At 42.6% G+C, this 24,966-nt stretch overlaps 1 protein-coding gene across 1 annotated transcript in view; it reads right to left on the bottom strand.

Moving 5' to 3' along the window:
- KIF26B (kinesin family member 26B) overlaps positions 1-24,966 on the bottom strand; it is a 905,724-nt gene that overhangs the window by 566,488 nt on the left and 314,270 nt on the right. Inside the window, 1 exon segment of the mRNA XM_029593952.1 lies at positions 15,503-15,669. Within this exon segment, the coding sequence (XP_029449812.1) occupies positions 15,503-15,669 (167 nt within the window).

Here is a 24,966-nt window from a genome sequence, read left to right on the forward strand (position 1 = left end):
GAATGGGGTGGGCCACACACACGGGCTATGCTCCAAGCAATGTTCGGCAGTACAATGGCAACGGCCACATCCATGCAGAGAGCAAGTATTTACAGCTCCTTCTGCATGCAACTGCTGCAGTGGTGTTTTTCTGTGCCTGCACTAGGAATAGAATGAGAAGAATATGGAAGCTGATGAAGCTGATCCAGCAACAGATTCCACATCTTGATGGTGCACGGAGTGAAAAAGTATTATAATTTGTTTTAAATTTGCTGGTTGTTAGTTTCACAGAGTGTCACTTGTTTTAGTATTATTTCAAAAGTTATATAACCATCCTCTATTTACCTGGTGTACCCCACTCATGATTTTATAAACTTCTACCATGTCCCCTCTCAGCAATCTCTTTTCCAAGTTGAAGAACCTTAGCCTGCATAGCCTCTCATCATACGATAGTTGTTCCATCCCCATTAGCATTTTTGTCACCCTCCTCTGTACCTTTTCGAGTTCCCTACGACTTTTTTGAGATGGAGCGACCAGAACTACATGCAGTACTCAAGGTATTGTCGCACAATGGATCGATACAGAGGCAATATGATATTTTCCGTTTTATTTTCCATTCCTTTTGGATCATTCATAATATTTTATCTGCTTATTTTGATGGCTGCTGCATACTGAGCTGAAGATTTCAATGAATTGTCCACAAGGACTCCTAGCTACAGGATCATTTCCTGCCACACCAAGGTCATGCTCTCCTTCCAGGTGAGCTAAAGCAGCTTCTATATACCTCGCCATCTGCTTCAGCACTTTCAGGTCTGCCACTCTGGTCTCCAGAGATCAGACTCGGTTGTGGAGAGCCAGGAGCTCTTTGCACAGGGTGCACACATATAACCTCTCACCAACAGATAGATAATCATACATGTAGCACTTTGGGGGTAATGACTAGATAACCCCCATCTCACTGCTGGACTTCTGTCTGCATCTTAATTTTTTTTTTGAGTTTTTAAAATTTTTAAAGCTGTTTAATGTGTGGGTATGTTTAGCCAAATTTAAAAACCTTTACATTTAATAGGTATGTTTTATGATCATCATTGTTTCCCTTTGAATATTAGCTACAAATTATGCACGCTAAATGAGTGGCAAAGCCTCCATTAGGAAGATTCATTTGTCAGTATACAGCAATGCCAGGAGAGCTCACACATCCCTTCTGCTGGTGAAGATCGGAACTCTCCAGAAAAGTAAGGATTCATTCTAGAGCAGGGGTAGCGAACTCCAGTCCTTGAGGGCCACAAACAGGCCACGTTTTCAGGATAACCACAATAAATATGCATGAGATATCTTTGCATACATTGGAGGTAGAGATGCAGATCTATCTCATGTACATTCATTGTGGATATCCTGAAAACCTGGCCTGTTTGTGGCCCTCGAGGACCGGAGTTTGCCAACTGTGTTCTAGAGGGATGAAGGGATTGTTGGGCCTCTTTTCACAAAGGGCAGGGTCTTCGTGTTGGCAAGGGTTGGGACTTTGACTGGAAGATTGGGGACTGGATCAGCAAGGTAGGGGACAGGATCAGGGAAGTCTGTGCCTCAATAGTGAGGAGTTTCAGGGTGGCAAGGTGATCCTGATGAAAGGGTTGGGAAGAGAAAATCTTATCTACTAACCAACCCTATCACTTTGAGCCAATTAGCAGAACAGATTTCAAGACCAGTGTGTATACTAACTCCATAGTGATTATTGAACTTTAGGTTTAAGCGGGTGCATGAAATAGCATGTGGAGGAGATCACATCACGTTCTTTCACATGTACCTACTAAACCTAATTTGTATTCAGTGTTGCACTAATTTTAGCTCATACCCATTAATGTGTTTGGGAACAGTGTTAACATGCACATTACACTCCGGGGGGCCAATTTTCAAAGAGTTTATGTTCTTAACTTTAGGCGCCTAAAATGTAGATGGCAATGGGGTGGAGTTAGGGCAGGGAAGCTAAGTTATGTGAATTTTCAGCTGAAGCGTTAAGCACCTAATTTTGGCTAAAAGTAGGTGCCTAACTTAGGGACCTAATTTAGAGGTCTAAACTTAGGAGCTCAGATTTTATTTTGAATATCTGCCCCCAGGAACCTAATTTCCAAACTTATCTGCGATACAATATTTACGTGCGTAAGTGGGTGGTGAAGATCAATGCTAGTATTTTATAAACTGTGCCGCAGAAGTGCACACTCACACATCCTCTTGCCAATTATACAATAGCAGATATACAAATACATGCTACTCAAGTGCCTATATGCTATTTTCACTTGTAAAACACTTTTGAAAATGTACTCCATAGTGTATAGTATGGTATTCCATGTGTTTGGGACTCTTATTTGCCTTTAACATGGGTAAACATAGGAGTTAAGGAATATAAATCAGCTATATGCAGGTAAATGGCATTACAGCTGACAAAGTATGCATGAACTTTCACAAGATGTATACTTAGCCACATAAAAATGAAGCATTCCAGGAGGCATTATTAGATGGTATACCACTAATGCCCCTAACTTCACACCATTTTGCTTCACCTAAAAATACGCAGGTACATTTAACTAAATAAGAACCAGATTTTCAAATTTAATTTAAGAAGGTAGCTTTTGTTGAAAATCAGGTTGTTATATACAGACTTAAAAGTATGTGAGTGTTTTTTAATGAGGCACACTACTAAAAAAAAGTAGTGTTAAAAGATCTCCATAGAAAAAAAAAGGTGTGAGGGAGAAGGCATTCAAAAGTCTTTCATATGCAGTGAACAAAATATGAATGCAGCTGCCCATATTTTGAATTTGTTATGGTGCTCTACATAAAGAAATGTGAGCAGAAACAGATGTTGGCACCCTTCCCTCAAGATTCAACCAAAACAATTCAGGTAGTGACAAAAGTTTAACATTATAATGTGAAATAACCCCCAGGTAGTTCACCAAACACGTCACACACTTGAATGCCTATAGAGTTTTCAACAATCACAGAGCAGCATGCTTGGCATGGAAGTTTATTGTTTAATGTTTAACTTCCTTTTCCTTGGTTAGTTTGTTAAACTGTGCAGAAAAAAAAATGTCTTTTATCCTAAAGTATAAATTAGGCCCCAGAAAGAAAACAGTTTGACAGAACTGCACTTAAGGCTGACAGGAAAAAGGGAGCAGTTATTTTATTCTATATTCAGACGTGTGAACTAAAGAACCATCTGAAATTACATTCCAGAATTGGTGAACCTGGTCACATACATGCACTCTTGTTGTACTCTTCCTAGTAAATAACTGCAAACTGTGCACTTGCATGTATTCCTTACAATCTAGGGTGCAGGGATAAATTCAGATCTCACTGACAACAAAATAGAGGGATCAAATTTTAGATCTAAACCTTCTAGCCTCCCTTGCCTTTCCCATTCCTTATTTTTTTGACCTCTCCGTTCACCCCCTCCCCCCCCCCTTCCATCTGGTTCCTCTCCTGTTCATCTACCCTTCTGCTTCTTCTAGCCCTTTTTCTCACCCTTCTACATTTCTTTCTTCTTCCCTGATCTGTCACTTCCTAATGCCTCTAGTCTTTCAGTCCTTATCTTTTGTTCTCTCTCCCCCCCATCTTTCTGTCGTTCTTTGCCTCTTCTGTGCTCTCTCAACCACCCTAACTTCCAACTCCACCCCTCCACCTTAAATCATTTCTCTCCCTCTCCTGCTGCTCTTTATTCCTACTATTACTCTTTATCATTTCTAAAATGCTACTAAACACATAGGCCATCTTTCTCTGCGTATGTGCTCCTAAACTGATTTCCACATTTCCAAGCTAACTAAAGTAGAGCTAAACAAACTAAAGTGACACGTAAATAGAAGCGCGAGCACTCAGATTTTACAGGAAGGGTGATGGATGCATAAACAGCATCCCAGTGGAGGTGGAGGGGGAGGGGTGGAAACAGTAATAGAATTCAAGAAAGCCTAAGACAAGTTCAGCCAGTTCTTTCTGCTAGGGAAAAAGAGGACGAAGCTAGAGATAAATTAGTGCCTGGAGTATGGTAGTAGTTAGGAAAAAATGGTAAGACTAAATAGGTCTTACTGTTTTTGTCTGCAGTCATATTCCATATTTCGATAGAATAAGATATATTTAACCTGCAAAAAAACCTGTTTAGAAAGGACTGTAAGGTAATGAGAAAGGCAGTCCAGGTGCCATGCAATGTTTTGCTTCCTTGCATTGTTTGCAGGCAGGGGCGGCTCAAGGCAATTTGCTGCCTGAGGCGAGGGATGAGATGGTGCCCCCCTCTCACACATACACTGTCACATACACACACATACATACTCTTATACACACCCACAACCTCTCTCATAGACACTGACACACGAAGGCTCTAAGACCCTCTCTCTCCCCACACACAAGCTCTTACTCTCCCAGAGTCTCTCATACACACACACACACACACACACGCTGTCACTGGCTCCCTCACATATACACCCAGGCAAGCTCCCATTCATTCTCACACTGCTAACCCCCCCCCCCCTCACTCCAGGCATGCATACATTCATTCTCACGCAAACACCACCACCCCCCCCCAAGACAGGCACCAATTCACACACACCCAGGCAGGCACCCATTCTCATACAGACAGACCCCAAGCAGGCACCCATTTATTCACCCACCCATACCCAAGCAGTTACACATGCACACCCTTACGCAGGCTGTCAATCCCCCTACCCCCCACCGACACACACAGTCCCGATCCCCTCAGTGGCAACCCCTGGGCAGCAGGATTCGCCTTTTTCCTGACGTCATCGCCTGCTGCTGCGGGGCCAGCCTCGCAGCAACAGGAGATGATAAGACGTGTTTCTTCTGATGTCATCTCCTGCTGCCGTGGGTCTCTCGGCAGCAGGAGAGACGTTGGGAAAAACCATGATTTCCGCTGCCCGGGGTTGCTATTGAGCGGAATAGGCAGGGGTTTGGTTTATCCTTGCCCAATCCAATGTTTGACTTTGAAGACAGGGTGAGGTGGCAGCTGCAGCAGAGGTATTTTGGAAGAGCATTTTTTGCTACTCCAAACTTCTGCAGCCTGAGGCCTCCACCTCACCCTGCCTCATGATAGAACTGCCCCTGTTTGCAGGTAGTGATACTTTTCACTGGAGCAATACATAAATTATCCATAGTTGAAGTTATACGCAAGCTTTCCAAAACACAGAGGTCTCTTCTTCAGATGTGCCTCTCTGCTAAGAGATCCAAATAACTTCCTATTTATTATACTATTGCTGTCCCGCTGTTTTGGTGACGTGAACACTAGGATCATCAGCTCACTTTGCAAAGGCCTCTAACTCCTAATAACTTTTATTCTTAACCAATTTATAACTTCTGTGTCTATGCAATATTTCAAAAGTACGCAGGGCAAGTAGTCATACATGCCCTGTATCAATCAAAATGTTATTGCCGCTCCCTTGCAATCTCCTTGAATCTTTCAGTACAGAATGTCTTACATCGTTTGTGATATCATAGTCGACATGAACAAATCAGAAACAGGGAGCATGAGGTAATTTGTCACTCTTGGAAACATGAGTGCACTCAGAGACTCAAGGTACAGCCTATCACTTCAGTTTTAAAAATGGTTACTTACTTGCTGATACAAAAAAACTGAACGCTTACCTTAGGCAGCCAAATTCAGTGCTAGCCGGCTGAGTTCTCTTCTATCCAGTGCTTTTTTTTCTAGAAAGAAAGGTGCCAGCCATTCTTAGGGGTAGAGGAGAATTGGGGCAACTGTCCAGTGCCCCAAATCCCAAAATAGCCCCATTCCCTACCACTGACTGCAGGGTTCACGCACAGCATGATCTCTCCCTCCTCCCCCCTTCCCATTCTCCTTCCTACAGGTATTAGGTATAAGAAAGCTGCACCTCCTCTGCCACCGTCATGGAATGGGAAAAGCACCAGTGCGAGCGAAAGAACTCCACTGGTGCCAAAGGAATACATAAAGTGGTTAAAAGGAGAAAAAAAAAAGAAGAAGAATATATAATAGTGCTAACAACAGTGATGCCGATATTCAAAAGCCATTTAGACGGATAACTGAAAAGTTATCCGTCTAAATGGCAAAGTGGCAATATTTGAAGCAGCATGCGGCTGAATATGGACCCCAGTAATTAAAATTACAGTTACAGAAGGGTTAATAATATGGACAATTACTAGGTTATGGCGCTGTTCTATATTATCCCTGGTCATGACATACAGGGTTGGTGCTACTGTAAGTGACAGGCCCCTGTATTGTCCTGAGCCCTGCAGAGAACAGACTGGAGCAGAATAGAGCTACTCTGCTCTCTAATCCAGTCCTTCCCTGCCTGTCATTTCTTTGGGACTGATGCAGAGGGGGAAAAGGTTCTGGTACTAAGTACCGGCAGGAGCAAAACCCTACTCCATTCTCCTACCCAATTCAGAAAGAAAGTCCAGGGCGGACAGCCCCTCTGAATCCCTTCCCAATGCCCAAGAAAAAAGACAGTCTGGGGCTCACAGCCCCTCTCATCTTACCTCTCCCATCCCTCCAGAAGGCATGAAGTCTGCCCTGAAACTCCCCAAGACAGCCAGGAGGGGGACTGAGGCTTTTTTCCTCCTCCCAGCTCCAGGAGTGCTTTTATAAGCTGCCAGTACTGCTGAAAGCTATCGCCACTTAATATTAATGTATTCACTTCACTGTCAAACAAGGGGCCAATCCCTGAAGTTTTCAGGAAATGCTTCTGCTGTGAGACAAGATAAAAGGATCTGAAAATCAGGAACTTGTCCCATATTGTAATCATTCTCCGGTCCTCTCGATCTGTTGCATTTAAACCCAACTAAGTTCTATCTGGACCCATGTACGATAGTATTTTCCATCCCATTCACATTATTAACCATGCTTCAATCAGACACAGCTCCAGACTCTACAAGCGCCTGACTTTCTCACAGGCATGTTAATGAAGCATAGCTCAACGCAACGTTTTGGCAGGTCTAGAATTATAGTAGTTCACTGAACCTCTGATCCTTCACTCTCAGGCAACTTCAACACGACTCAAGAAATAACTTCAAAGCGATCTGACATTCCAGTTCCTTCTTAGTTATGGATTTATTTAATATTTGATTTTCTGCCCTTACAGAGTAGCTGGGGGGTTTACAATAACAAAAATAAAAACAAGGATCTCTTGGATGTTCCAAACTTTGTGATAGGTGGAAAATGATTCTTTCAATTTGCATCACTAATAATTCCTCTTTGATTGCCTAAGAGTCAAAATTCTGCATCTCATTTTCTCCTTAGCACTAATTTCAGTCTTGCCTCATCACATTCTATGCTGTTTCAGCTACATTACTCTCAATGGGGGTCATTTTCTAAGCCTTTTTCGCGTGCGATAGCTTTCCGGGGGAAGAGTCGGGGCGGGGAGGGGAGGAGTTGGGGCAGCGAGGAGGCGGACGCAGCGATGTCTTTGCTGGTGGCGATAAGGTAAATTACGTTATCGTCGCCAGTAGCGGGCCCAATAGCACCACCTTTCATGGTGGCACTATTGAGTGCGAAAGCCAGCAGCGATGATACCGCGGTGGTGCGATGGCTGCCGGCTTTCGCAGGCCTGCCCCCCATTTTCACGGGATTCACCATTCTGCACTAGAATGGTGAATCCAGGCCAATGTTTTGCTGAAAGTTTATTTTATTTCTTATTTACAGCATTTTAAATTACAAATTCAAATAGCAAGTGGGAAAAAATTGGAAACAATTACAAGTACTATAATAGATAAAACCACTAAGGTAGTTAGAAAAAAATCAAGTTCCAGCTCTATAGATCCCAATAAAAGGGAAAAAAAGAAATAAATTTAAAGGGAAATATAATCTATAAGTTACAACATACAAAACAATATTGCTCACAAACGACAGACATACAAATGCTATTTTGGGGAACCACTACAGACATTATGTTAGTAGAAAGAAACATTCTTAATTGCTTAGGATAAAAAAAAAAAGATGCACATATCTTCCTAAATGTTAAACCCCAAAATTCTTATAATTTTATTTCATGAAAATATCACCAAAATGGTTCTACCACAATCTTTATTTATTTATTTATTTATTTATTTATTTATTTATAGCCTTTCTATACTGATATTAGTGGTTACATCATATCGGTTTACATCAAACTGCAGGCTGAAACAATTACATCAAACAGAGACTGGGTAGTGGCCTACAGAGAACATAACTAGGATAAAAATAATGGGGTAGATTTTCTAAATTTACGCGATCGCATACTTTTGTTCGCGCACCAGGCGCAAACAAAAGTACGCTGGATTTTATAAGATACACGTAGCCGCATGTATCTTATAAAATCCGGGGTCGGCGCACGCAAGGGGGTGCACATTTGTGCAACCTGCACACGCCGAGCCCAGCACGCGCTGCCTGTTCCCTCCGAGGCCGCTCCGATTTCGAAGCGGCCTCGGAGGGAACTTTCCTTCATCCTCCCTCCACTTTCCCCTCCCTTCCCCTACCTAACCCCCCCCCCCGGCCCTATCTAAACCCCCCCCCCCTTTACCTTTGTTGGCAGATTTACGCCTGCTAAAAGCAGATTCCTGATGCAGGAATCTCTATGTTCTGAAACACAGACCATGTCGGGAAAAATCATGTCAAGATAAGTTGAGAATGTTTGTGCATTTTAAATAAAACTGTTTTACATGCAAGACAAAAATAACCAAAAAAGTGTTGGCAATTTGAGGGACCGATGATTAGAAAGTGGGCATTGATATGAATGTGCACATTCAGTACTAATAGGGGCCTTCATTTTCGTTTTTTTATTGTTCTTTATTTTTCCCAGATGTGAGAAAAAACAAAAACAAGACCGATGCCTTGGAAAAAAAATGTATTCAATACAACAATGCCCACCCGACTTTGGCCGAGATTCGCCCTTTCAGCTGCTTCAGGGGCTCTTAAAATTGTATAATTTATAGAGTATGTTCTCGGGCACAATGGGCCTCATTTTCCAATATTGCATGCGATACCAAAAAGGGGTGTACCTTATGCTAATAAGCATGTGTATTGCAAATTGCGATATCAGCTATGTGAAAAGCTCTTATTGCAAGTTGCACTATTAGCCCAATTTGGGCTACATTGCCAGTATATATTGTGGTTCATGATGTTTCAGGAGAGAGAGAGAGAGAGTGAGAGAGTGAGAGAGAGAGAGACTGACTTGCTATAGTGCCTCCTCCCTACATAGGTATTTGTATCCCTATGGGAGGCCCACCTAGTAACTCGAGGTGGGGTTTAGGTATGAGTGTAGGGGGTTGGGGGCCACTTTGACACTCAACGTGAGATGTACGAACAGAACAGTGGTCTCTTGTGAAGATTTGCTGGCGTGAGGAAACTCACTCCAAGATGAGATTTGTGCAATGTTCTCTCCACCTAGCAGAGTGTCCATCAAGCTAGGTGGAGAGAACATTGCACAAATCTCATCTTGGAGTGAGTTTCCTCACGCCGAAGGCCAGCAAATCTTCACAAGAGACCACTGTTCTGTTCGTACATCTCACGTTGAGTGTCAAAGTGGCCCCCAACCCCCTACACTCATACCTAAACCCCACCTCGAGTTACTAGGTGGGCCTCCCATAGGGATACAAATACCTATGTAGGGAGGAGGCACTATAGCAAGTCAGTCTCTCTCTCTCTCACTCTCTCTCTCTCTCCCTCTCTCAACATTGTGAACCACAATAAACCTTTACCAGCCTCTAGCACAGAATGTAACACAAATGAAAGAGGTGTAGTTATTGACTGTGGCTGTTTCTCAGCACACAATAAATCCTCCCTACTTTACATTTACTCTGCCCCCTGAATACAAAATTAAAAATTTGCATTCACAAATCGCGTTAACGGCTGTTAGTGCGATTTGCGGAATTATCACCCAATGTGTAGTACTGGAAATATCAACTGATTTGATTATTTATAGTGTGGTTATGGAAATGACATTAGAATCATATCTTGGTTAATGTTCCTCGGAAAATCTTTCTATCCAGAGTTTGTCTAAGACGGAGTGCTGCAGTTAGGCTGCACATAACAGTACATTTCACCGAAAAATCTTAAAGTTTCTCCAAAGCATAAGCACGATGCAATTCAGTCAGTAACATTTTCGTTTTTTTATTTTTCCCGGGAAATTATCCGGGTTTATTACGACAAGAACAAAAAGCTCTCCAGTCTAGCTCCCAACCCTCCAGCATCTCTTTTTTTTTTTAAATTGAATTTTCCATCACAACAAAATGAGAAAAAAATCAGGAAATATCACAGCTGTATATGAAGAAAACAAATTAAGAAAACAATGTATCAAATATAAATATTCATAAAGACTAGATACAAGTACTCATATATGAGGTACAGTAAGCGATTCTAATAAAAAGGAAATCAATTTAAACCAAATGCAATCACAAGCTGATCAATAACATTATTATATCGCATTATAAACCAAACCTCCCTTTACTAATTAACAGAGAATGTATTCGTGATAAAGGTCTCCAAGTGTGTAGGATCTATAAAAATATATCAAATACCCAAATAAGTTTCCATACATTTGCTGGGGAAACTTCAAGAAAAAAGATGCCACCAAGGACACAACCTGTGGCTTTAACTGCAGGAAAGATTTTCTTTGTATTTGGGTTTCCTGGGATACATCAGGAAATAACTGAACACTTGACCCACAAAAAACTGCATTCTTGTTCTTAAAATATAGTTTCAGTACTAAATCTTTATCTCGGTCATATATAAAAGATACAATTAAAGTGGCTCTAGTGGTAATGTTATCAGAAGAATCTTGGAGAAAAGTGGTGACATTATCACTATCAAAAGGAGCCAATATATCCATACTGTCCTCTTCCCTAATATCCTTAACAGATGTTGCTACATAAAAACATCTAGATAAGGGTATAGTTTTATCTGGTAAAAAAATGAAGTATTTCCCTTACATATTTCTTGAATAATTCATCTGAGGATATTAACCTCAATTTAGGGAAATTTAAAATGCACAGATTCTTTGCAACATATTATTTTCAAATACTTCTAATTTGCTGTGTAAGATTAAGCAATCTTTCACATTAGCTATTACAGATGAATGTACATCAATTACCCTCTCTGCCAATAATGCCATCTGCTTCTCAAGATCACCAACTGTAGTATCCAAATCGGTCAGTTTAGCAGTTGTACCAGTAGCAAAGGAGCACAACTGACCCACAGTATTAATCAAGGAAGTCTCTGTCTGGGAAAACCACTCACCAAATGTTCTTAAGGGTAACCACCTTTGGTTCAAAGAAATTGTCCTCAGTTCCCACAACACTTGGCCCAGCCACATGAGTAACCACAGCTGGAACAGGAGCCCTTAACTCATTATGTTCACTTCCAAGAACAGAATTAGCAGGCTGAATAGAGTGACCAGCATTGATAGATCTTATTTCTGTAGTACCACCTTCTAATTCAAAGGCAACATTGCACCCTAAGGCAGATACCTCATTATTCCCTCAAGAGGAAGGAGGAGGAGGAGGGGTGGCAGCTCCAGTGCTTAAGTGATACATTTCCCAAAGAATCTCCAACTCACGCACCTGGCTGCTCTAATCGAATGGTCATTGAGGGGACCTCTCACCAGAGCTGAAGCAGAAGCAGGAGTAAGCATTTCCCACTTTCTCTTCTTCCCCATGTTAGTAAAAGGGAACCGGGTGAAAGGGGTGCACTGCCGGAGGCTGCGCCACAGGTCTCCTGATTTTAAAGGCCTCCTCCTTCCTCAAGAGTCCAGAACCCAGGCTGTCCGCTGCACTTACCTGCCTGAGCCATCCAGGAGCATCAGCTCAGCGTGATGGTAAGCCCCCCAGCATCTCTCTTATGGCTGATAGAATACTAGCCAAGGTATGGGACTCATCCATTGACTGAATGTGCAGTAAAAGCCCCCCCCCTGCACTCTGATGCTCCATCCCTGCTAGAGCTGCTGCCTGCCCCTTCCTCAGCAAGGTCCCACCAGTGTGCCATCCGGGAGAGATAAGAGTGCGTAACCTTCGTGGAGGTCCAGATGTCGCCGGTGAAATACACTCTACTCCCCTCTGCCTTCGCCAGCAGCGTCTGGATGCGACTATACCACTGATTGTAAGGCAGGGGATGACCTTCCTACTTAAGGTGGTCAGGGAGGGGACTTTTAATCTGGTGTTTAAACCTGCAGAAGACGCTTAAAGCCCACATTTTCCACTACCTGCAGAGGATGGTCAACAAGGGTAATTATTTCCCCTATGCTCTTTGTTATAACTTTTGATGCTACCTGCCTCCTACCCTGAGACAGTGCTACCAAACACCATTCCATTTCCTCCATGGCTGGTTGTCGCTTCTGACGCATGGCAGGGGGCTTCTGGCTTACCGTCAGGCTGCTGGCTTAGCGCCTGACTGCCGGAAGTGGCTGAAGGTCTGGGATCAGCTTGAGGAACACTCTTCCCCTTTTCAACCACTTTCCTCTGACTGGAATAAGGAGTCCCCTGACTAATACTGCCACCCTCCCAAGATGCCAGTGCATAAAACCAGTATTTGTAAGCTGCCCCACTTGTTTGCCTTGGCTTACATCTTTAGCATAGTAAATACACTGAGCAAAATGATGGTTGTGTTTGACTTTGCAGTGCCTCCAGATCTCAGATTTCTTTCATGATCCCTTCTCTACATCTTGGGGGTGGATGCTGGCACTGGCGTTGAGGTAGTTGTGATATATTTGGATTTTCAGGAGGGGTTTGACAAAGTCCATCATGAGAGGCTTCTAAGTAAACTAAAAAGTCACGGGATAGGAGGTGATGTCCTTTTGTGGATTGCAAACTGGTTAAAAGACAGGAAACGAGGAGTAGGATTAAATGGTCTGTTTACACAGTGGAGAAAGGTAAACAGTGGCGTGCCTCAGGGATCTGTACTTGGATCGTTTTTTTTAAATATATTTATAAATGATCTGGGAAGGGGTACTACGAGTGAGGTGATCAAATTTGCAGATGACACAAAATTATTCAGAGTAGTTAAATCATAAGCAGATTGTGATAAATTGCAGGAGGACTCTGTGAGACTTAAAGATTGGGTGTCCATAGTAGATAAAATATAATGTGGACAAGTGCAAGGTGATACATTTAGGTAAAAATAATCCTTGCTGTAGTTACACAATGTTAAGCTCCATATTAGGAGTTACCATCCAAGAGAAAGATCTGGGCATCATAGTTGATATTACATTGAAATCATAGGTTCAGTGTGCTGTGGTGGTCAAAAAGCAAACAACGTTAGGAATTATTAGGAAGGAAATGGAAAATAAAACGGAAGATGTCATAATGTCTCTGTATTGCTCCACGGTGACACCACACCTTGAATACTGTGTGTAATACTGGTCACTGCATCTCAAGAAAGATATAGTTGCTCTGGAGAAAATACAGAGAAATGATAAAGAGCATGAACAGCTCCCCTGTGAGGAAAGGCTAAAGAAGTTAGGGCTGTTCAGCTTGAAGAAAAATCGGCTGAGGGGAGATATGACAGAGGTCTACAAAATCATGAAAGAGCTCGAACAGGTAAATGTGAATCAGTTATTTACTCTTTCAGATAATACAAGAACTAGGGAGCACTGCATGATGTTAGCAAATAACACATTTAAAACAAATTGGAGAAAATTATTTTCCACTCAACGCACAATTAAGCTCTGGAATTCAATGCCAGAGGATGTGGTTAAGGCAGTTAGTGTAGCTGGGTTTTAAAAGGGTTTGGATAAGTTCCTGAAGAAGTCCATAAACTGCTATTAATTAATAGGGAATAGCCACTGCTTGTTGTCGGCATTAGTAGCACGGGATCTATTTAATGTTTGGGTACTTGCCAGGCACTTGTGACTTGGATTGGCCACTGTTGGAAACAGGATACTGAGCTTGATAAATCTTTGGTCTGATCCAATATGGCATATCTTATGGTCTTATGTGGTAAAAGGTGGACCCTGAGAAACAATGCCAGGAGCATCAGTCACATTTTCTGCCAGCACTGCCTGCTCTTCTTCACCATCATCGCATTTCCTATGTCCCCTCCATCACTGAGGTAGAGACAGGGACAGTATCTTTACAAAAGCTATACATGAACGCACGTATACCAGCTTGTGCCCATGGACGTGACCGTTTTATAACATGCGCGCATATATGCATGCATCTTATAAAATCAGCTGGATGCACGTAACCGTGTGCGCAGTTTTATATGGATGCGCACATGTGCCACTTCTACCGCGTAAGTGGGGGGAATTTTAATATATATGTGCATCAACACTTACCAGTTAAACCAGTTCATTCCCACTTTGCCCAGTTACAGGATAGGACTTCCTAACCCCCCTAGCTAACTAACCTCTCTTTTACCCTACCTACCCCAACCCTTAAAACCCCGCTGACTAGCCTAGCTTTTTTTGTTTTATAACAACTTACACGCCATCTATAACAGAAGTAAAGTTACACGATAGGGGACCCAGGCACGCGATTGTGCGCAAAAATACTTACACACTGGTTTCTATTTAAATTCACAGACCACGCCCATGCCCCGCCTCTTTTTTGGGCTTTTTCTTTTGTGAGCGTACCGGGAGATATGCGCGTCCATGGACGCTTCTTAAAATACGCACATTGCGCTCCAGCCTGAGAGACGCGCATATCTCCCTGATTTGGCACACTTAGGGCTTTTAAAATCTACCCCTCGTAACTAATCCTTCAAAACATTCTTCAGCCAATAGCTCTGCAATTTCTTCTTCAAGGAGTCCTACACAGGACAGGAGAGCTAAATTTTGGCCTTCCCACAGCTAGAGGTTTACACCTGGCCTACAGTAAAATATTACCCAACCTAATGCAAAGGCAGTGGATATGTACTGAAGGCCACCTATCAGTTAACAGACAACTGGCTACCAGGTCCAGTGCAAAGGGATTAGGCTCCCTAGTGCCTTCTGCCTTGCGCACCCCCATCCCCGGTCGCAGCCCCGGATCCTACCTCTCTTCAGCGGCAGCGGCAAAGAGGAGTGGAGATTCGAATCCCCATTCCTCTTTGCCGCTGCCGCTCGCACCCCCTAATGGTCATATTAGGTTGGGTCATATTTTACTGTAGGCCAGGTGTAAACCTCTAGCAATGGGAAGGCCAAAATTTAGCTCTCCTTATGTACAGAAATTAATTTTCTCTCAAATGACAGCTGAGTCAGACTTTCACAATTGCCTAACATAATATAGTCCATTTATTTCTGGAAACCAAAGCAGGACTGCCAAACTGAAAATTTAACAGTTGACAAAGTTATTTCCTAATAACCTTAGGCACCTTAGGCCCAGGCCTAGCTCACCTAGTGCTTCCGCCAGCCCTGCTGGCTCCAAAATGCAGCTACCAAATGTGCCAAAATATTTACTAGCACACACACATGCCATGCGTGTGAAATCTGCATGGCAAGATCATGTTTCTTTTTCCTCTCAGGCCAGAAATTCAAAGTCCTGCAGTGAACCTCCTTGACAGTGGTTACTATTCCAAAGTTAGCCAAGAGAAGTGACAGGGCCTTACCTGGCAAAGAAAGAAGCAGCCACGGATGTGCCTGTAGATGTCTCGCTAGCCACGCAGGTACTCTGAGAAGCAGGGAAGTTGCACAAAGAGGGTTTGTCTGCATTGTAGCGGTTCAGTACTGCTTCAGTCAGCCCCTCTCGGCCTGTCTCGGTAATCAGCTGAGAGATCTAGGCAGACACAGAAAGGAGACCAATTAAGTGTGGGCCCTGTGATTCCCCTATTCTTCCTTCTTCCTCCCTCACTGTCATCAAATTCATTTGTTCAGCTATTTGCTATTTAATGCTCCCAAAGTCTTTTTTTTTTGGTTCTGTGAATGAGCTCTTAGCTTCTATAAAATTTTACAGCTACTTGGCTCAGATCTCACCAAGTCATTCTCATTTAAAGTAATGGAATAAAATTACTGTCTTCATAATGTAGGTTTCAATTATGTCTGTGATTTTCTTTTTGTTGGTAGGGTAAGGATAGGGTGGAACTACAGTAACTCCCAGCTCCTTCCTCATTACAGCAGGAACACAGCACCATTAGACATAGACAATACTTGTTGGTTACCTGGGGCACAAATGCCCACACTGCTGATTTCTGTGGTACACAGTTGAAGGGTGGACCCGATGATCAGAAATTAAAGAGGCATTTGAAAAGATAATGGGACAAGAACTAGTGGAGGCAAAAGAACAATTTCCTTGCCATATAACCAATTAATCTTGCAGCTGAAGCTGGCCTGCTGGCACACTGCCATGCAGAAGATCTGGGTTTGATTCCTAAGCCCCGTTTTCTGCCGCTCAGGTCAGCAGGGGGCATCGGAAACTGCAGAGGATGCTTTATAGAACAAAATGGTGACATCTGGCGGCCAAGCTCAGGGCACATGTATACCACATTCTGAAAGAAGACGAGGTTGGGGGCCCCTGGCTATGGATTTTGGCAGTGATGTCTGGGCTACAGGGGGGCAGCACGATTTTAAAAACCGGCATATTGGGGAACTCGCCGGGTATTGAATCCAAGTTCTGTATTTGCATGAAAATTATCAGGTTCCTCTGGGACTTAAAAAAAAAAATACAACAGCGCAGAAACTTGAAAAATACCATGAGAAAGGAAGGTGCCTCACTTATGTGTGCAGACCATGCTAATGATCCTTACCCTTCCCTGCTGCTCTGTGGGAGCAGTGCTGCCACAGCTGCACCCCTCGGGCACTTTTACAGGCCTACCACAACTATTTTTAATGTATGGGAATGTGGGGAAGATGGAAAACAGAAAAGATCGAAGGGAGAGGGGGGAGAGAGGGGCAGGAGTGAGGCAGAATGACAGAGAAAGAAGTAAGGAGGGGTGGAAGTGCATGTGGAGGGGAAGGAGGACATAGAGAGGAAAAGTCAAGGTCCTACACAAAAGATGGAGGAAGAGGAGCAGAAGCAGACCTGAGGGAGGTAAGAGAAACTAGACAGGGGAAGGGGAGGTGACGGTGGAGAGGATTTCTCTAGGAAAGAGAGATGAACAGGCTTAATGTTTTATGGTACACATGATGCAGTTAGGTGTATTAGTACCTATACAAAGGCTTCTGCCACTATCATATTATCATCATGGTTTGTATAATGTATACGAAGACATTTTAGGGGTGATTTTGTAGTATCACACCTAAGTTAGCCAGCATATACTGTACATATGTAAATTACACCCATTTGCAAAGTGGACTTATGCACACAAGTCTGCTTTGAAAATTATCCCACCAAATCTACTGGCACACGTTACACCCACTAAAATGTCTGCACAAACATTCCATGAAAATGTACATGCATACTTTTTAAAATCCAAAAGAATGCGTGGAAGACCGAACCCCAACCCCAGGAATACCTCCACTTACTCTGGAAAAACTTATGGGAAACGTGACATACACGTGCACGTTTTTTGGCATATCAGGCAGGGTATTTTATAACAGGCCAACACTGTTTTACTCACGAAAATTCTTTTGAAAATGATCTTCCCCACGGCCAGTCCCTATTCCTTGGAGCTTACAATGTAGTCAAGACAGACAGACAAAGACAAAGAACATACACACATGACAGGTTTTCAGCTAAGGCAACAAGGCCAGGGCAGCTTTGACCACTTATAGGGCCCTAGGCAAACTTCTGTGGATGGGTCCCCTTTTATTTTTTTTCCATATTGGCTGCCAGCTTCTCTAATATCCCCAACCCTAGCACTCTCCTCCATCCCACCCCACTGTTAATCTGATGCTGGCAGCCCACTGCTGTAGCTTGTTTCCTCTGCACCAGATAACAGACAGAGAGCTACATGATGCTTTTGGCCTGTACGTGCCAACACAGACACGCCTTCATGTTTGTTTTTTTTGGCTTCTGCAGGCTGATGCAAACATACCTCTAGCTTCTTATGGCCTACAAAAGCCTATGCAATGCGATACAATGTCATCCATTGCTGTCATTACATGCAAATTCATTACAGATATCCTGAAAACCTGATTGACTGGGGGTCCCCCAAGACAGATTTGGAAACCACTGCCCTAGACAAACTTTAACTTTGCACCCCCTTCCCCGAATTACATTTTCAGGTCCCTAGCCCCCCACCACCAGAGATTTTGATCATTAAATTCAACAATCATTATGACCCTACCACCAACTCTTCCAAAGCAAGCCTATAAAAATAACTTTGAAGTAATTTTCACATAAGTAGCATATACAAAGTAAATATTATGTTATAAACATTGACCGTGTGCATGTATTTTACATTTCACACCCACATTTTACCAGCGGATAAAAGGGCTGAGCTGGGGCGTTTAGAGGCAAGGTTCAGAAGTGCACATGGTAGTTGCCATTTTGCATATACATTACCGAACTTATTTGTACACTTTTACACTTTGCTAACTGACTCGCGCAAGTGAAATCGGACTCATCTGTTCTCTACAGTTTTGGGCTGAGAGGTCAGGGTGGGGGTTCAGGGTAAAGTGCTAGAGGGTCTACGTGAACTGGAGATGGACTGAGTGAACTGGAGGAGGTATCAGAAAACTGGTATGCTTTACAAAATGCCTGCTTCCGCATATAAAACAGGGTTATTACGTGTGACATGTTACACTTTTTTTACACAACTAAAATATGCACACATATGTTTATAAAATGGGTAGAGAAAGTATGCATCTTCTTGCATTGGAAATATTCACGCAAGCTGAAACATACGCATGTACTGTACTTTCGGTTTTCTATCTTTTAACTAGTTCACAGTCCGCAATAGAATATTGCCTCCTATCCCATGATGTTTTCATTTCGTCAAAAGTCTCTCATGTGGTACTTTTTCAAATGCTTTCTTAAAAGTCCAGATACACTATATTAACTGGCTCACCTTTATTCTAAAAGGCAAACCTGACAAACTGAAGGTACAATTAATACATTCTATGATCTCAAAATATGAGCTGGTTGGTACATCTTTAACACTGAATTAAAACAGTTTGGAGCTAGGCCATGAATAACCTCAAAGATGAGCAATAGAATCGTAAACTTATATCGTCAGCTAATAGGTAACCTAAACAGTATAGAAGTAAATATGCTCCTGAATACTCACACCAGTACTAATTTGTGCAGCTGCGTTTTGCACTGTACCTTTAATATGGTCTGAGGCAAAACAACACACAAGACATTGCAGTAGTATAAATCATCAACGCATGCAGGACAGCTGTTAAATTAAATTCAGAAAGGAATGGTTTCAAATGTTTCAATAAATGAAGCTTATAAAAAGAACTTTTACCACACTCTTGACCTGAATCCAAAGCAATAAATTAGTGTCCATAAAGAAGCCCAAATTATGAACTTGACTGAACAAACATCACTATTTTCACTCTATTGAATTGAAAGTGAGCATGGACCTTCAAAAGTGGAAACCTAGACAAGAAAAAAATGTCTTTGCTATTCAAAATGAGCAATCCCTGATTAATTATATTTTATGAGATCTGAGAGGAAGGATTTTCTGTCTCTCTTTCCACTCATTGGTGGACCTGCAGTTACATCCAGGATCCCTCCCACCTAGGATCTACATCCAGCAAAAGAGTACGAAAATCATCTGAAATAGGAGAGGTTGCCCACTCGGAGGCTTCAGTAAACTCTGGGGAGGTAGGGACATTAATTCTTTGTGGCAAGGGTAGATTTTTTTTCCACCAGGGAGGACCACTGTTTAATCCTAAACCAGGAGGGTGGCTGGATCCCTTGCCTTACCAAAGACTCTTGCACAGATAGAGGGGACAAGAACTGAATACCAAGAGAAAGAGAAAAGAGAGAACTGTGGCATTTATTTGTGCCATTTAACCATGCTGTCTACACTAAAGTATTATTTTTTACTCCTGGGGGAATTCTGCGCAAAAAAATATAAATTCTGTGCACAAAAACTTAAAATTCTTCAAAATTCAGCAAACTTTATATTGGTCAAAATAACACAATTTACATGACGGTCCTTAAGTAATTACAGTTTAAATTAATAGAGAAAAAAGTTATTACTTAAAGATGCAGAATTTTAAATATTTTGAGCAGAATTTCCCTAGAAATTCACTGTAAGAGTGTCCCTTTCACTCTCTCTCCCTACTCCCCTGGCCACTTTGCCCTCTCAGGTCCCAGCTCCTCCACCTGCCAATATCTCTCCCCTCCATCTCTGGGCTCAACCCCTTCCACTCTATTTCTACTCCCAGAGTTTGGCCCCATTCTCAGTACTGTCCCTCCCTCTCTCACACACATGCTCCCTTTCTCTAGTGCACATACACACACCCTCATATAGGCTCCCTCACTCTCTCGCACACACACATCCCCTCATACAGGGTCCCTCTCTCTTGCATGCCCACTCTCACAAGCTCCCTTTCTCTCTCACGTATATACCCTCACACAGGCTACCTAGGTCTCTCTCTCACGCACTCCTTCACACAGGCTCTCTCTCACACATACACAATCCCTTCACACAAGCCAGCACCCTCACATACACAGGATCCCTTTTTCATACACACCAGCTCCCAATCTCTCACACACATACACACTCCTTCACAGTCTCCTCATATAGGCTCCCTCTCTCTAGCACCCACACTCAAACACCCCCCTGCTCTCTCTCCCCCACCCTTCTGCTCACTCACCTGTTCTCTCACCCCCTCCCCCTGCTCGCCCTCACTCCTCACTCCTCACCCCTCACCCCTCCTCATCTCTTATCTTCCCCTCCCTCTCTCTCATACCCCTCCCCCTTCTCACACCCCCTCTACACACACACACACACCTCTCTACATACATTCATGCTCACTGGGGCCTTCATCTTTGCTGTGAATGGAGTGCATCCCGAGGCATGCAGGGACCTTCATGTTTGCCGCGATTGGCACTCGCGCACCATTTGCGGCATGCCAGGGCCTTCATGTTCGGCATGCCGGGGGCTTTCGTGTTCACCGCGACTGGTGCACCGGGGGCTTTCTTCTTCAGCATGCTGGGGACCTTCTTCGCCGCGAGCGGGGGGGAATTCTACACAAACTCTGCACTCCGCAGTAGCGCAGAATTTCCCCAGGACTAATTTTTGGACACTAACCCAGTGGTCCCTGTATATTCTTTGGCACTCAGCACACAGCACCAAGTAGAAATTCACCTAGCCCAGGAAATTCAGCCAAGGAAGTCAGACACCCCGCAGTGGGACCTGAGAGGACTCCTTTCTGCCCCTATTCAAAGAATCCACATCCAGAGAAGTGAAGGAGATCAAAGAGCTAGGCACGGTTCCTGCCCCAAAGATTACAAATAACTTTATGGCCTCACCCATGCTGGACAGAGACAATAAAATTCTTAAGATCAGCTTTAAAAGAGAACAAAATATCAATTAAAGTAGAAGCGCAAGAATTTAAAAAGTCAGGAAGGACTGTAAATCAGACTTCCGGAATTCTCGGGAGCTGAAAGATTGTGGGCGAGAGGAGCTCCAGCAGGGCCTTATGATTATCACTGCTATTTTTATTTTTACTACCCTATTTAACCGGGACATGCTGTGAAACCAACATCCCCCTCCTGCTACAGTGAACTGTTTGGCAGATTGATATGTCGGACAAGGGAGTAAAAAATTTAAAGGAAAATATAAAGTCATCTGAACTCAAGATGGTTGACTGCAATGGAGAGACTGAGCTCAGATATCAAAGACGACGTGATCAAAGAAATTTCAAAACATCATCTCGGCAGTAATAAATGATAAGACGATCTAAACTTCAGGCCTTTTCAGAAGAAAAATCAAAGAGGTGCTTGATTACCACTCTTTGCAGATCATGGACCTGGATAGTAGACTCGCAGTGCAAGAAATGTCCTCAGATCAGCTCTCAAACCAACTAGCTGAAATAAAGAGGGAGAATACACAGCTTTTGCAGAGAATTGAGGATCAGGAAAACAGAGGTCAGGTGAAATAATATCCGCATCACTGGATTGCTTGAAGGGGTGTAAGAAGCGGAGCTTTTAAACTTTGTGCAAGTATTGGCTCCCTGAAGCTCTCGGTATGTCATTGGAGACTGAGCCAGTCATTGTGGAATGCACTCATCCTCTTGGGTCTTACAGAGAAGGAGATGTCTAAAGCCAAGACAGTGATAGCAAAAATACTGAATCTTGCTATCAAAATTCAGTTAATGAGAGCATATAAAAAAAGATGCTTCACTGACTTGTCAAGGTACTAAACTGTTAATTTTCAATGATTACTTGGCTTGAGTGTCTGAGGTTTGTAGGCATATATCCCTGTAAAGAGATGTATCAGAAGGAGAAGAGCCTAAAATTCTCTCTACAGTTCCCCACTTGAACATACTTCATTTACAATGGCAAAATGCAACTGTTATAAACTAAAGAGCAGGCCCAGCATTTTTTAGAGACACTCTACATTAGTCGAGTGCTTGTGTTCACAGCTATCTCTACGGAGGTATAAATTCAGTCTGCAAACTTTATTTTTTCATTAGTTAGTTATCATGCTTTGAGCTTGTCATCTTTGGTGGCATAAGCACATATATATTCTCTTCAGAGATCTGCTGTGCAGTCCTCCCTGCCCGAAGATAATGAGCTATATTGGAGGGCTCAGAACTCTTGTCGCTGCTTGCTGAGTGGAATTGTTATCAACTGGGCTGTTACAAGCTAAGAGCAGATGTTGCGTTATTTGGAAATGCTCTACTCTGCTTAGTGCTCCAAACTTGTTATTTTTCTTGTACTTACTATTTGGACAGATTATTATTTTTTCTCTGTGGGTTGCAATATCCTTCTGACTAATCCTGCTGCCTGTCGTCAGACGGTAGGTAGTGAAGGCAGCTCTTTTCTATACGGTAGTTGTCATCTCGGTTTGATCTTCCTTAATTGCTTTTCTCTATAACAATGGGATACTACTGATCTTTCTACAAAAGTTTGTTATCCTATTGGCTGAGACGCTAGATGTTTCTAGTCTAAGCTCTGACAACTGTTATTGAGGTGCATAACCTACTTTACCTATAAAGAAGGGTTCTCCAGTCATGAAATCCAGGCTTTCTACTAGCTGTTCACCAAGGTAGGAACTTGCTGATCTCGATGACATAAACAATTTTTTTCTCTCTTTTTTAGTTTTCTTTTTTTCTGCCTCATATTAAGTCCCTGTGATTTTTCATACAGTCCTGCTATGATGGAACGTTGGGCTGGTTGTTCTGTTTTTGAATATATTTAGGCCCTGCAGGATATATCTTTAGTTGGAGAAGAGTGAAGATTGAAGATATGGTCTCTTGGGGCAGATAGTTTTTTTTATGTTTTTTTATGTGATTGATGTAGTGTGTCTGTGAGAAACATTTTCTTCTCTGGTGCTGGAACATTACAATCGCGTCTTTAAGGCTAATATTCTATATGTTGACTATGATATTTTCTTGTACTTTCTCACTTCTGTATGTATTCCTTATTTGCTGGGGATGTCCAGACTGGGGAGCATCCCTATTTGATTTTTAACTAGTGTTTAATGCAGTCCTGGACACTTCTGTCTCTCATGTATTTTTCGCTCCTGTGTTTGATAATGGCTGGTATCAAGGCATGCTCTCTCATTGTAGACTGGGTACATTTTCTGGTGACAAGGAAGAAAATCCTCAGACAGTAACTTTTAAACAGGCGCATAGGCGCACATGCGCTTACGTTTGCCAGCTCGTGCCCAGGAGCGCGCAATTTTATAAAATACGCACGTATATGCACGCATGTTATAAAATAGGCTGACCGCGCACACATGAGCGTGCATTTTTATGGGGGTGCACGCCTTTGCGTGCAAATGCTGCTTCTACCATGTAAGTGGGGAGATTTTAATAAACATACGTGCCGACACCATTACCAGTTTTCCCAGTTTGCCCAGGTATGGGATAGGACTTCCTATCACCCCCTGGTTAAATAGCCTCCCTTCTCCCCTGCTAGCTCCTACCTTTAAAACCCCTCTGATCTGATTTTTTGTTTGTTTTATGACTTACACTCCTGCCATAGCAGAAGTAAAGTTACACGGCAAGGGACCCCAGTGCGCCTGTGCGTGAAAGTATTCATGCACTATGTGAAACCTAGGAACGCCCATGCCCCGCCCAGACCATGCCCACGCCCGCCCCTTTTTTGGGGAAAAAAAATTGTACGTGTATTGTACACTAATCCGACATATTCATGTATCCTCTAATTGATGTGGACACCGGGCTTTTAAAATTCACCTATTAATATGTTTAAATGAGAAAAAGCACATTTTTTCTTCTTTCTTGCAAGAAACATATTTATCTCCAGAAAAACATAAAAAAGTTAAAATGCGATTGGGTAGGGCAATATATATTTTCTTCCTTCACAACTAGGCAACATAGTGGTCTTATTTTAATACACAAAAACTTGACATTTGTTATTGGGGAAACAATTACTGACCCACAAGGGTGGTTTATTTTCAGTAGTGAATCCCTTTACGAAACAAAAAAAATTTCTGTTGGGGAATGTATATGCTCCTAATGTTTATTCCCATACATTCTTTTCACAGTTGGTGACTCTGGTCAGTCAATTCCTAGATCAGGCGATCATCTTGGGAGGGGATTTTAATTTAGTATCAGAACTGTCTATTGATGCTCAGCCTGCCACACAAATGAAAGACGTTAAATTGGGAATGGGCCTGCCATTTTTAATATGAGAATTGCAACTTTCAGATATATGGAGGGTCTTGCATCCTGGGGAAGCGGCTTTTACATTTGATTCTCCTCCACATAACAGATACTCATGCTTGGATTTTTTAAATCTCTTCTCTTCTGTTTCCTATTGTGCAATGGGCTGCTATTGAGAGTCATAACCATTTTGGACCATGGTCCTATTTCACTGGTGCTGCAAATAGGAAATTGGGGGTCCAAATCATTTAACAGGTATTTTTCCACTTATTTGTTCAAAGATAAAGACTTTGCTGCAATCTTGAAGGACAAATGGCAGCAATATTTAGACAATAATTGAACCTCGGATATGTCGCCAGTTATTGTATGGGCTGCTGGA

The sequence above is a fragment of the Rhinatrema bivittatum genome, chromosome 3 (genome assembly GCF_901001135.1).
Source record: "Rhinatrema bivittatum chromosome 3, aRhiBiv1.1, whole genome shotgun sequence".
Classification (NCBI taxonomy): Eukaryota; Metazoa; Chordata; class Amphibia; order Gymnophiona; family Rhinatrematidae; genus Rhinatrema; species Rhinatrema bivittatum.